Source organism: Melopsittacus undulatus, chromosome 3 (assembly GCF_012275295.1).
Source record: "Melopsittacus undulatus isolate bMelUnd1 chromosome 3, bMelUnd1.mat.Z, whole genome shotgun sequence".
Lineage (NCBI taxonomy): Eukaryota > Metazoa > Chordata > Aves > Psittaciformes > Psittaculidae > Melopsittacus > Melopsittacus undulatus.
Window position 1 is genome coordinate 78845272 of NC_047529.1, and position 14936 is coordinate 78860207.

General features: G+C 36.2%; 1 protein-coding gene across 1 annotated transcript in view; it reads left to right on the forward strand.

The window, feature by feature from the left end:
- The window catches only part of SYNE1 (spectrin repeat containing nuclear envelope protein 1), a 243720-nt gene that overhangs the window by 98544 nt on the left and 130240 nt on the right, over positions 1-14936 (forward strand). The window contains exons 61-74 of the mRNA XM_034060451.1: positions 1075-1239; positions 1667-1839; positions 2432-2585; positions 2722-2865; positions 4059-4223; positions 5269-5586; positions 6603-6758; positions 7392-7562; positions 8111-8437; positions 9731-9883; positions 11224-11391; positions 12444-12620; positions 13509-13655; positions 14127-14252. Coding sequence (XP_033916342.1) covers positions 1075-1239; positions 1667-1839; positions 2432-2585; positions 2722-2865; positions 4059-4223; positions 5269-5586; positions 6603-6758; positions 7392-7562; positions 8111-8437; positions 9731-9883; positions 11224-11391; positions 12444-12620; positions 13509-13655; positions 14127-14252 — 2544 coding nt within the window. The remainder of the gene's footprint in view (positions 1-1074; positions 1240-1666; positions 1840-2431; positions 2586-2721; positions 2866-4058; positions 4224-5268; positions 5587-6602; positions 6759-7391; positions 7563-8110; positions 8438-9730; positions 9884-11223; positions 11392-12443; positions 12621-13508; positions 13656-14126; positions 14253-14936) is intronic.

Here is a 14936-nt window from a genome sequence, read left to right on the forward strand (position 1 = left end):
GACTGTTAATTTTTTACAAAGTTTATGTCATGAAACTCGGCTTCGTATTGAATTAGGTCTTACAGTTATAGTAATGAGAATAATCAAGGTTATAGGAAGTGTGTTACAGGATAACAATTAAATTCAGAAAGTATTTATGCTTGGCCAATTGCCATTTTTTTTAATTTCTACTTTTTTCTGTGGAAATAAAAATTATAAAGCATATCTAGAGTTGTGTGACTTGGTGAAAATGATTGTGTACATGGCCATAATAAATGTTCATGACTGCAAAATGGGAAAGATGGATGAGTTACACTGGCTTATGTGAACAGAACCTGTAGGAGATGGCAGGATGAGAAGGAGGATTTTGAGGCAGAGGATACATAGGATCCAGCCTATGAGAGAAATTCTGAAATTCTTTAAATAGGAAAAATCCCTCTATAACTTCCTATATGTGTTTCACTGGCTTGACTATAGTTCTCTGTTACTGTGTGAAATGCGCTCTCCTCTGTACTGCTGTTTTCCTCAGGCCTTTTAGCAATGTAACTTAAGCATTTATTTTTTGTGTGAGTGTCCGATTTTTTTCAAAAGAACAGTTATATCAGTGGAAGTCATTGAGGAAAACAAAAAAGTTCAATTGCCACACTTACATGGGGTTTAGGTGTGATTTACCAGATGTTTAATAAAAAGTGAAACCGGAAAAAATATCATGTACTTTGGATGAGAGGAGACAATTAGGTGAAGCTTTACACTTAGAACACAAAAAAAAAACCATCCCAAAAACCAAACAAACAAAAAAGAAAATCCAAAAAAATAAAACAACCAAAAAACCAACCAACCAACCAAAAAAAAAAAACCCATAAAAAGGCATTTCTGAAATTTTCATGTGTGTATACAGCTTGGACGATGTGTGTCTGTGTGTGTGTGTGTTTGCGTGCAAAATTCATTCCATGCTTAAGTAACTGTACTTGTAATTATCAATATATGAAGAGAATTTCTGTGTATAGTTTATGAAACTTTAAAGTCTGTAAGTAGTTATGGGGAATAAACAGTCCTTTGAATAGCTGTTGGTGATAATTGCTGGATGAATTGCAGGAAAAAGTTTCAAGAATGGATAGGGTGGTAGCAGAGCACCAGCAATTCTCACACAGTATCAAAGACCTTGAGGACTGGGTGGCTGATGCAGTTCACATGCTGGATTCCTACTGTCATCCCACTGCAGACAAGAGTGTTCTGGACAGCCGGATGCTAAAGCTAGAGGTATGGAAACAACAGCCACCAAAACCTGCTCTTTTTAGATATGTTAAGAAGAATACAAATAGACGATACTTCATACTAATTGTTGCAAAAGCTTTGTCATCACATTGTTTTTTTGATCTAAATGACATTCCCTTTAAAAGATCAGCTTTTCCAGTCAACAGTACCTTCTCTGATATACTCTAAGTACTTGCACAGGTTTCATGAAAACTTCCCTGTCAACTAAGGTTATATTTTTCGATAGCTTGATCCTACCCTTTGAAAGTCTCTTTTTAGTTGTAAAGCCCAGCTGTGAATCCCACTGTCCCTCTTCCAATTGACTGTTTGTATTAAGCTGCTAGATTTGATCAGCTCATTTTCCAGTAAAGCCAGTTAGTATATTCATGCCTAATTAATGATGAAAGTAAAATAATACCCATTCACTTTTTAGGGACTGCTAGCAGTAAAACAGGAAAAAGAAATCCAAATGAAAATTATTCTGACAAGAGGAGAATCTGTTCTGCAAAATACTTCTCTGGAGGGAGTGCCAGTGATTGAACGGCAGTTGCAAACCCTGAAAGACAGCTGGGCTTCTCTTCTGTCTGCTTGCATCCAATGCAAGAGGTAAAAAGGGTATGCGGTACAGAATGATGCTTAGCAATAAAGTACTGTCAAAATCTTTGGAAAGTTGATTCCCAGAGTTTTATTATTGCGAGAGTCAAATCTATATAAAATGACTGCATATGCCTAACATCGCAGGTCTAGAGGCCATAAGTTACATATTCATTTGAAGAAGAAAAAGGGAAGGAACTGCTAACACCTATTGTCAATATACTCTTAAAAGTGGATTACATGTCCATATCTTGTTGTAACTTTTGAACGTATACAAAAGGACAGAAAATTTCTGAATCTGAATCTTATGCTTTCAGTTGTATTTTATTTATCAAAGCAAGAATACATCAGCTAGCTACATAACTTACAGACCTCCAAGTATGTCCTGTTCCAAGTCTAGAAAACTTAATTTCTCTTTATCAGCCAGTGCTCCTAGTTAAAATCTGTAGGATTTTAAATAGCTCTGTGTCAGGCTGCTTAGCTTGTTAGATATCTTTCTTGTAAATATTGTCTAGAATAACTAGACCATATGTATATGACTGTACCTCACTGCTTATGTAGCATGAGAACATCCACAATCATGACCCATATTTTTACATTACAGTCAACTGGAAGGAGCTCTCTCCAAATGGACAAATTACCAGGATGATGTTCGTCAGTTTTCCAGATGGATGGATAAAGTAGAAGCAAGTATGAATGCTTCTGAAATGCAATATGCTGAACTGAGGGAAAAAACAGCTGCCCTCAGCAAAGCGAAGGTGTGTTTGCTTTACAACAAACCAGCAATAAGCCCTTATAAGCAACAAAAAAGTCCGAATAACTGCAAGATTTATTTATTGTCTTGTTTTAATTCTGCCCTTGCATACATGTATTATTCTCCTTCTTTTTTTGCAGCTACTCAATGAAGAAGTGTTGAGTCACAGCAGCCTATTGGAGACAATTGAAGTGAAAGGAAGTGGGATGGCTGAGCATTATGTCACTCAGCTTGAACTCCAGGACCTTCAGGAGCGGTATAAGTTCCTCAAAGACAGAACGAGGGTACAGTTTTTCTTGATAGCACTCACTCTTGTTTTGTTGGCAACAAGGAAAAAGAGAAAGTCTATTTATTGGTAATCGATTTTACAGTTAAATGAGGAGTACAAGTTTGGGCACAGCTGTAAGTTAATGTAAGAGAAAGTTATTAGGGTGATTTATGAATTTGTACCACTAAGCTTCAGATCTTTTCAGAAAGGTTCTAAAAATCTGAATTTGGCAAAATCATCAGGTGAACAGTCTGAGGAATTTCATGTCAAAAGTCTCACTGACTTCTGTGCAGATATGTTTTTGCCTATTGTGACTGAAAAGTTGGAAGCACTTTGTGTTGGAAGTTGGAAGCACAATAAATGCAACCAATTGATAGGTAATTCACAAGTGGTTCACAACTACAGAAGCTTATTATTAAACACAAACCTTATTAGCAAGGAAACTTAATCCAGTGTCAAAAGACCCAGCTGATAAGTACTACGTTTACTGATAAGTGTTCATATTATAGGACTGGAAGAGATAAGGGCATAGACAGATAAAGGTCAAGATGGGTTTTAATGTAAGATACAGGATAAAGAAGAAATAATAAAAGAAGTGGTGATCCTTTGAGGTATTTAAAGGTAGGTGATTATCTTCAGTTAACCCAAGTTCTTCTGTAGTTATTAAATTATGCCTAATGTATGCTCAGACACGCAATACTTTAGTGCTGGGTTGTGAAATCATTGTAGTTTGCTTACCCATATACACAGAAGACTTCCAGTCTGTTTCTCACTGTGTTCTGTAGGAACTGCCTGCAAATGACTTGGTTACTCTTTAAACCTAAAGATATTAGATACTTTTAATAGGATATTATTATTCCATTGAAAAAAAAAATCATGAAGAAAAAGTATGCACTTTCTAAGCTAATACCCTTATTAATGACTTCAATAAAGTTAATTTAAATTGGTATAAAAATTAAGATCTTGTTATTAGACACAGTGTTATTTAAAAGTGATCCCATATCAAAACTTCAGATCGCAGAAGTCACAAACTTATGTGACGAATCTTTCAAGATAAGTATCTGATTCTCCACATTTACTCCTCTTTCCCAGTAATTGATAAAACCATCCTCAGAATCCAAGTACTCTTGAATTTTAGGACAGATCAGCATCAGATACAAACTTTTCCCCTTGATGAAGGTCTAGGTTTTGTTTTCTTGGTTTATACAGGAGGCAGTAACAAAAGCTGAAGGGCTGCTTCACTTACATCAAGCTTACCAGAGAAATCTGAAGGCCTTTGAAGTATGGCTGGAAAAAGAACAGGAAAAACTTGACCATTCATCACATCTTGATGGTGATGCCCAGAAACAGGAGGCAACACTCCGAGACTTACAGGTACATAATGTCTGACGGTCTAAGTAAAAACAGAATCCTACTTGCGAAATAATGAAATAACATCAATTTCCCGAGAAAAAATTCATCTCTGTTGTCTCCAGAACAGCTTAGAATCACATTATATCTTAAGTTCTCTGCTGCTCAAAAGTGGTTCTAGTAAAGTCAATAGAAACAATGTAATTCATGGTCAGAAAGAAGTGTCAGGCTTTGAATAAAATCTCCAGGCATACTGATAATCCTTTCTTCAGGCATAATAATTGTTTCTTGCAAGTACTGAATTTGTTTTAGATGTTGGCCTACCTCTTCTTTTCCCTGTGTTTCATAAAAATATAAAAATTATTCTTTTAATTGGGTTTTCATCTTTTATTGCTTACAGTGCAGATAGGTCTACTTTCAGGCAGTTCCAGTCATGTAGGCTAGCTCCTATGGTCAGGCTGGAAGATTATTATTGAATCACTTAAGTGACAGTGAAGGATGAATCTATTACTTCAGTAGTTTCCATGTTATGTGTTAGTTAGCCTTGGGTGACATGGTTTAACTTGAGGTGTTCCTGCCCATGGCAGGGGGGTTGAAACTAGATGGTCTTAAGGTCATTTCCAACCCTAACTATTCTATGATTCTGTGATCTGAAGCCAATACCACATGTGTCCAGAAAAGGATATTGAGAGTTATTTTAGAATTATGTCTGAAACATATGTAAAAACAGTAGGTTTGTTTATTTTAAAAGATAGATGTTTCACCTTGTTCCTTTTTTTTTAACAGATTCAATTTTAGAATCAGTCTTACAGTCTACTTGCCACAGAGCTAGGAAGGTTTGAATGTAAGGCTGTGCTGAATGGATTGCATTAATCTCATGCCAGCACAGGCAGCTAAAGTTTCAGAACTGGTGATAAACTTAGCAGGAACTTAGTAATATGCGCTCAACCATAGATAACTAAAGGCAGTATCTAGATAATGCGAGGTAACTGCTTACGAGGACGTTGTTTGCCTTGTGTATATGGAAACTGTTAATGTAGTGTATGTATTAGTAATTCTACCTTTACAGGAGCTGCAGGTCCACTGTGCAGAAGGACAAGCATTACTGAATGCTGCTGTCCATGCCAGAGAGGAGGTGATTCCCTGGGGCATTCCTCAGATAGAAGATCGAGCCCTGGAATCCTTGCGGCAGGATTGGCAACTTCATCAACACAGACTATCTGAAGCAAGAAGCCAATTAAATGTCGCTGTGAGCAGACTGAGGTTAATGGAGAAAAAATTTCAGAAGGTTAATGAGTGGCTGACAGACCTGGAGGGGAAAGCTGCTATCAGGACTGGGAGGCAGTCTGGTAGAGCAACAAAGGAGATGCAGCTTCAACAAATGAAGGTAAAGAATATAGTTAAGGCATTCCTTAAACAAAATACCATGTGAGGTTTCCATATTAGTTCCTGGATGCACTGTGAAAATGACAGGGAAGCATTGTAGTTTATTCTGAGGTAGTGCCTAGAATGATGGATCCAAGAGAGCTTTGTGCTTTTTAGATCCAGGTTCCTCGTATTTTACTGTTATGGGTATGTCTATGCCAGTGTTGAAATCTCATAAGGGAATCTTGTATGCATATACTTTGTGGTATATGAAGGCACAACTTAGAACAAAGATTAAGTCATGGAGTGGTGGTTTAACCCGAGGTGGCAACAAAGTACCATGCAGCTGCTCACTCATTCACCCCACTGTGGGATGGGTTGGAGAATGAGAAAAAGGTGAAACCTGTGGGTTGAGATAAGAACAGTTTAATAACTGAAATAAAGTATAATAAATATGATATAATATAATATATAATAATAGTGAACAGGGAGATAACAGAAAGAGTGGAGAGGAATACAACCTAAGAAAAACAAGTGATACACAATACCACCCACTGATCAATGCCCAGCCTGTCCCCCAGCAGTGACCAAATTCCCCAAGTTTATATACTAAGCATGATATTCTATGATATGGAATATCCTTTTGCCTGGTTCTGGTCAGATTCTCCTTCCCAGCTTCTTGTGCCCCTTCTCACTGGCAGAGCATGGGAAACTAAGTAAGTCCTTGACTTGGACTAAGCACTGTTCAACAACAGCTAAAACATCTGTGTATTAGTAACATTATCCTCATACTAAATCCAAACCACAGCTCTGTACCAGCTATTAGGAAGAAAATTAACTCTATCTCAGCTAAAACCAGGATAGTAGGAAAGTGTTAATATGCTAACAAGAGTAAAACGTGACCACCTGTGTTGTGAAGTCTTTTTCTGTTGTAAGTCCATGTTTACAACCATGTATTTACTCTCCTTTTCAATGAATTCCTGTTGTACTTAAGATGTTTGAATCAGTCATATAAGCTGGATAATGTCTTTGTCATAGAAGTGGCATGAAGAAATTACAATCTACAAAGATGATGTGGAGGAAGTTGGGGTTTTGGCTCAGCAAATACTAGAGCAAAGTCTCACTTCCAGCAGAATGGGAAGCCAGGCTACGCAGCTTACATCACGCTATCAAACTCTTCTTCTTCGTGTCTTAGTAAGTAATAAAAAATTCATTGTGACTTCATAAATTGACAGTTAAGCAAATATAAACAGACTTTCTTAATTAGACTTTATCAGAGTTTATTAATTACTGTATACTTAATTAAATATTGGTATATATACACACACACATGTATATGGACTAAATGTATTAGATAATGGTAATAGAGATAATGAGCTTTCAAAATATTCAGTATTCACCAGATGTTGTTACTATCTGTTTTAACAGTCTCAGGAGAGAAATTCAGAATTTCTTATGTTTGAATGCTAAATGACCTGTAGAGAAATGTTTTTAGGTTATCATTGAACCACATAGGTAAGGGAAAATTTAAATTTGTAAGGAACAGTCTTCAGGTCACTTTGAGTAATAAGCGTCTCAAGTCATAATTTAAATTGCAAAATGTAAGTACCTTTTCATTGTTCAGTATTAACTCAGTTTTAACATTACTGAGTTGCTGTACAACCTGACAAGATCCTAGTGAGAATTACCCACTAGAATAAAAAAACTCAATCTGTTTCATTCTTATCAGGTTTTATTAATAAATAATAATTTATTGCTATCTTTAGTCAATAGCAGTGATAAACATCTGAGCGGTTCTTGTTTCCTCACCTTTATATTTGTTTTAAGGAGCAAATAAAGTTTCTGGAAGAAGAAATACGCTGTCTAGAAGAGTCAGAATTGGCTTTTAGTGCTTACACAAATTGGTATGGAGCTACTAACAAGAACTTCAGAAACGTGATCACCAAGTTCGACGTGGTTGATAAAACAGCAATGGAAAAAAAAGTGCAGAGACTAGAGGTACAGCTTTCTTGAATAGAATTTTTATTTCTGTTCACGAGAAAGAGTCTATATTTTGACATGCATCTTAACAGCTGCTCAAAATTCTGACTTCAACTTGTCCAGAGATGTTAATAGGATAATGATGACCCAGCATAAAACTTCCTACAGTGGTTGTTGAGGTTATGAATAGTCCTAAAAAATAAAATCCTATCCTTCCTTAAGATCTTGCAAGGCATCCTGTCATTTATATTTTATACAAGTATGCACAGACAAGAAGTGCTTTTTGTTTCTCCTCATTGACATAACTCAGTAGTAAAACTTGCGTTTTAGAGTTGAAGGAAAATTTTTAATTAATTTCAGATTTTCTCCTGAGAGCCCTCAGTTTCTGTGTTTGTCTTCACAGCCTCAGTGCAGAGAAGTATCTGCTTTTTCTGCTGCTTTCTAGTTCACCACACCTTAACTCCAGGCAATTTTGTAATCAAAAGTCCGTTAAATTTTCCTAGTAGTTCATTCTGTGACTTCATCTAAATTCATACATTTTCTGTTAACTAACATTTCCTTCACAGCTGCTATTAAGTGATATGGACATAGGCCACAGTTTGCTGAAATCTGCCCGTGAGAAGGGGGAGCGAGCTATAAAGTACATGGAGGAAAATGAAGTTGACCAGTTAAGAAAAGAAATTGGAGATCATGTGGAACAACTTGAAGATCTGGCTGGCTCCATCAGGAAAGAGCACATGACTTCAGAGAAGTGTCTTCAGCTGGCAAAAGAGTTCTCAGACAAGTACAAGGCACAGACTCAATGGGTCATAGAGTACCAAGCCATGCTACATGCTCCTGTGGAGCCAAAGAGTGAACTCTATGAGAAGAAGGCCCAGTTGTCCAAATACAAGGTAAAAAGAGATTATATCATTGTACTATGGAATCATTTTTGACCTTGCGACTCTAATCCAGGTGTTTATTCAAGTTTTCTCAATAGATTTATGAGATGTCTCTGATCTGGATGTCCAAATAGGTATCAAAAGGAATCTGTGTATGATACCTGTATCTACAAACCTGGATGATCACCTGTATTTGAAATGTGAATGTCCTAATAAGGCTTCCACATCTGAATATTTCCTGTTATGGAGCAGAATTCTTTTATGAGTAGACATATGAGTAACTGTATTGGTACCAACAGAGCTGACTGTGGTTTAAGCAAGGATAGAAATCAGTTGGTCTTTCTTCACTGCAGACATTGTATTTATATTGGCTTAATCAGTTTTCTGGGTGTCCTAGCTTGGCCAACATCTAAGACAGTCAGCTGCTATGGCCTCCTCTGGGTTTAGTTAGGATTTTAATGAACTTTTGTGTTGTTTTGTTGTGTTGTTTGGTTTTGGGTTTTTTTTCTGGTCATAAAAATGAGTAAAAGAAAATTGATAACAAACCCCATTTCTTGTCTTAATGATGTCTTCATAAAATTCTTATTCATAAAATATTTCAGGTTTACAGATGTTTCATAAGATGTGTACTGGGTCTGGCTGGGATGGAGCTTAACTCCTCATAGCAGCCCATTTAGCACTGTAACTCTGTGGCTAAAACAGTGCTGCTAACCAATGTTTTCACTATTGCTGAGCAGTACCTGGACAGCATCAACTAACTACCTCCTGCTGGCTTCAGTACTCAGAATCGTATGTCATAGCTGTGTGCTTGCATCCTACATATCTGGGGAGCTGGTAACTGACTGTCATTTGGTAGATGCTGGCATGTGCCATGCTCTCTGAGTCAGTGGTACAGTGACATAAACAGATCAGGTTGCACACTCACCTGGTCTGCACACTGTCTCATTAAGAGCATGGCTTTGTTGATGCCTTCCCACCTATTTGCAGAATTTGTTTCTCTGCACAAATTTTATCCCTAGCACTAGCCCCTTCACACATATTAACTCCATTTCCTTCACCAGCTGCAGATTATCATCCGTGCTACTAGCCACTCACAAAAAGAACAATTGCTTTTAAATGCCTACAAAATTGCTTTCTCAAGACATGGTTGAGAAATAGTAGTCTTGTACTGGTAGCACAACTCTTCTCATCTAGTAAGGAAGAATATATATCATGATAGGAGGCTGTGCTTCAGATCAAAGAGAAGTTAGTGAAATGGATCTTCAGTGTTCAATGGATATATTTTAGTTCTTGCTTGCATTGTAGTCCATACACCAGACTGTTCTGTCCCATGAGCCTTCGATAAAATCAGTGATTGAAAAGGGAGAAGCACTTTTTGATCTGGTGAATGATGTGACACTAAAGAACAACATCCAAGACCTTCAGAGCAGTTATCAGGAGCTCTGCAGCACAACAAAGGTAAGAAGTCGGGAAGAAAGTTCTAGGTTCTTTCAATTTGCTATGTTTTATTCCCCTCATCAAGTCATTGACTATTTGTTTCATGCTGTCATGTCACACCCTGTACGCAGAGCCAATTAGATTTAATTACTTTTTTTGGGGGGGGTGAGTAGCGGGGAGGATTAAGGGTGAGGAAACAGGGAGGAAAGAGATTCTTGAATATGAAAAGCACGTCTACCTAAACAATCTAACAAGTGACTGGAATGAGGTTTGAATGTGGTAGATAGAGTCTTTATAGCAATAAGGGGAAATATATCAGCAACTAGTTTGTACTATTGCTCATATTTTTAGTTGCTTTGGATATATTTCTAAATACATTTTTCTTGAAGAAACAGATGCCCTTAAATTCTGCCATTTTGTCTCTTGTTTCTGCTAGATCTCACACAAACCCTGTTTAATCTAGTTTAGTTATTGAATGGAAATCACTGAGAAAATTAAGTGCAAGATGGATATAGATTAATTCAGCCAAGGACATTATTAATTAACATTGATTCATTAGTCCACATGTGTAGAAGTATTAGATCTTAAAGAGTACCAAATATGTTCTAAAGTATGATTATTCCTAAAGCTTTTAATAGGTTATACTCCTAATAAGGATAAGCTCTGCAAACCGTATGTTTGACCTAAGTACCTTTAATGTCAAATCTGTCCACCAATAGCAGATTTTTTTTAAGTCTTTTTTTTTTGTCTTTTTTTTTATTTGGAAACATTCCTCTGATCTATATCACAAAATTGATAACGGTTGCATTAGGTGTAATGTTGATTACTTAAATGTAGAGGACCTTATGAAAAATCTCTCTTAAAAAGAATAAATACATTTTAGCTCAATATATACATTCTTAATTTACCTACCACAATCACAGCCAATATATGCATGTAAAGGCTGTGAGCAGCAGGGGTCCAACCATAACATTTAATAGGTCATGTGAATTGTCTTAAAGATCATGTTTTAACTGTTTCTAAGAGAACTTAATGTCAAGACAGTGTTCCTGTTTTTTAAAAAGTAAGTAAATCCTCAGGGGTTTCCGCAGTCTTCAAAGTATGGTATTTCATCAGAATTGAAAATACTGCTTACTACTACAGAATAATCCCTTTTATGTCTTCCTTAACAGTCTAATCCTGTGAAAGTCCCTCACAGGAATGTAAATGTAGAAGATAGCTCTTATATGTTTTCAAGCTCTTGATAGTTTTTGGTTTGTGTTGGTGGTTTGTTGGTTTGGTTTGTTGTTTTTTTTTTTTATTTTTATTTTTTATTATTGTACTTACCGTAATATTTAATTTTGTTTATTGTGGACTTGCAGGCATATGTTGAAACCTTAGAGGTAAGAGTAAAAGAACATGAGGATTACAACAGTGATTTGCAAGAAGGGGAGAAATGGTTATTACATATGTCCAGCAGGCTGGTCAGCCCTGACCTCATGGAGAGTAACAGTCTTGAAATAATCACTCAGCAACTAGCTAACCACAAGGTGGGTTTGCTGCTTGGTAAACTTTCTTTGTCTGGTATAATAAAATTTTTCTTTGCTTTTCTGTCTACACTCCAGAGCTTTAGTTATTTGTCATTCACCTATTTTATTCCTCTTACTGCTAACTGTGTAAAGAATCATCAGTGTCATTAATGCAGTTAACAAATCTACCTTGTTGTTAGGACTTACTTTGATGAGACTGCATCTGCACAGGAGTTTTCTTGTACACTGGTCTGAATTCTGTGTCAGATTTTTGCTAAGATGTCCCAGGAAATAGACCACAAAAATGTGTTCTGTTAATTTTACTCCTAAGACATTTTTGCCCTGGCACTTTTAAAGGTAAAAGAAAAACATTTTACATATTCAAAATTCACCCTGCCTCCCATTAAGTTGTAATATTTCCTCCATTGCTTTTATTAAAGGTATTATTATGGTTGCTATTAATTATAATCATTCACTACTTCAATAGCTGATGCTTTCTAGAACATTAAAGAAAGCAAAATCTAACCCTCCCCACCGCTCACTGAAACTGAGATTCTAAGGGTAAATGTTGAGATCACCTTCATTGTGATTAGTGCTATTCTTCAAGTAACCTCCTTAAATAAAAATTTGGTAGTGCCAAAGTCAATGGAAAGAACTGTTTACAGTGGAGTAGCTTATGGAATAAGACATGATCCAGCATCAGGTTTAGTCCTTGTTACTAAACACAAAAGAAGTTGGTGGAGCCCTGGAGAGAATGCAAACAAAGGAAGATTAAGGGTAGTCTTGGGGCATGAGCATATATTTACACATTATGAAGTGATACTGATGTTTCTGTCTGTACATTCTATTTATGTACAGACTTTTGACAATGATTTTACGGAGTATGCATGCTAATAATTTGAGTATAACAATGCAGTCTGTCTGAAAAAAAACCTTTTTCCAAATCTGAAGGCAAGTCATGTTTAAGGAAAAAAAAAAAAAAACCAACCAAAAAACCTTATTTAAAAAGCTGTGATGCAGAACATGTTTTACATTTGAAATATTTCTTCAGAAATATTTTATCTATTTCTTAGGCTATCATGGAAGAAATTGCAGGATTTGAAGATCGTTTGAACAACCTTAAGAGTAAAGGTGACTACTTGATCAGCCAATGCACAGAACATCTTCAAGCAAAATTTAAGCAAAACATACAAAGCCATCTTCAGGGGGCAAAAGACAGCTATTCTGCAATATGTAGTACAGCCCAAAGAGTAAGTCTTCCTTCAAACATGTTTTTATGTCATTTAAGAACAATATGCATTATTATGTCTGTGTTTGTTTCTTTAAATGGTGTAAAACTTTCCACTATTTCCATTTAAATTGAGCCTGCAGGTTCCTAATGTAGCACTTCATCATTGCTGTGCTACAGCTAAATTCCTTGTGAATTGAATGTTGCCTTGCAGCCAGCAAAAGTAACTCCCTATCAGTTCTTACCTCAATCTCTCCACACCCTCATTACATTCAAGTTACCCTAGCTTCTGAGAAGCTGCAGCAAAGACATTACTATTCCTGCTCCAAGAACTAGGAAGCAAATCACACTCTTGATGTCAGTAGTTTGCATAGGTACAATAATGGATCTTAAGTATGTGCTAGGAAATCCTCTCTTAGTAAAACGAGAATATACAGTTAAGGGCTAGCTGGATCCTTCTGTTACTCCAATTAGGAGATCAATCCAGCATAGTCAAAACCAACCCCCAAAAAAACCAAAACCAAAAATAAACCCAACCAAACCAAAACTGACAAAAACCCAAACCAGAACAAAATACCAAACTCCAAAAAGCATAGTCATAGAGGTAGGTAAAACCTGATACTAGATAATGGCAAAATAATGAACGTGAATACAGAAATAAGAGACAATGCTCTTTATTTTGAAATTTATTTTTACTTTCCAGAAGCCATGCCTTATTGTCCATTTTCTCCAGAAATTAGCAAGATGCAGTGAGAGCTTAAGGAGCTTTCAGCCCTTGATAGTTTTACATATAAGGGCTAAAATAACCACAGTATTAATAATTCTGTTCTAGCTGCAATTTTCAAGGTTGGAGAAGAGAGCCAATAATGGTGTGTGAAAATGCAGTGCTGTTACAGAATGTTTATTTTAGGTGTACCAGAGTTTGGAAAATGAACTCCAAAAACACGTTAATCATCAGGACACGCTGCAGCAGTGCCAGACTTGGCTGTCTACAGTGAAATCAGAGCTAAAGCCAACTACCTGGCCACCCTTCAGCTTGGCAGATGCAGTTAAACAGGTAAAAGTTCAGCACTTGAAAATGCTCAGTTCTCCTTAATAAGGTGACTTGAGGTAGAATTTTTATATCAATAGAAATTAGATACCCTCTGACCTATTCAGAGGGCTGTGTAGCCCACAAGGAGCCATCAGTGACCCTCTGCATTAGGTGGCCACTCACTCCTTCTTCCTGGGACTCTAGGAGGTATGTCGTTGCCCTGCTTGTCAACTCCAACATAATAATTTTCTTTTGTGATGAGGAAATTTCATAGAGAGAGGTGAGCTCCTACAGGCAATGTAGGATGATATTCAAGCTTTTAAGAGTTGCTCTTGTCCGTAATTCTGACAGAGCAGCCATACCTAATAAGATAATGAATGTCTGCATTTCATCTTTTGGAAGTAATAAGATAAAGTAAAAATGCTAAAATGCCTGATTTTAATAAAGTAATATTTCCACAGTCTCAGAGTTTATTTGAGGATTGTCCTCCCTCAGGTAAAACATTTTCGGGCTCTGCAGGAGCAAGCCAATACATACTTGGATCTTCTGTGTTCCATGTGTGATCTGTCAGATGCCACAGTGAAGAGTACAGCAACAGATATTCAACAAACAAAACAAATGGTAAGATAACCACAATAACCTGCTTTTAATCCTATTTAGAGCTTTAACTGCCTTGATCTATCCTCTTTTAAAAAGGTCATGTTGGGTAATGGTTTGAAGAAATGTCATCTTACTATCATTTTAAGTACTTCTTTTCAAAATTACTTTCTTTCTTCTTGTATAATTTTAATATTTTTTTAATTTTTTTTTTAAATTGAATCTAAATATTGCCATCTAGGTAGTAATACAGACACACAACAAAAGTTGCTAAAGGTGCTTAGGCCATGTTACAAGATGTTTGTCTAAAGCCATGCAAATAACTTTCTGTGGAAGAAAACCTGATCTGAATTATTTGTTTTCATGAAACACAGTTCAGTCTATTCTTCTGTGTATTTCATTGAAGCTTAGACATATTTTACTGTTACTATTTATTCAATACTAGACTGATGTTCTTATTAGGACATATAAGTATATTAATTGTAACCATAATAAAAAAATCTGATGGTTCTATTAATAAATTGAAGTGCATCTATTTCAATATATTAATTCATGAAACATACCCAAATGTTAAGTTTTCAAGTAGCCTAGTACTTCATGTTACAATAAAATTATAAACATAAGTTATTAGAAAAGAAACATTATGAACTTTCCTGTTGTTGTAAACATGAAAATGTTAGTTTCATATACACACACAACCAAACTTTT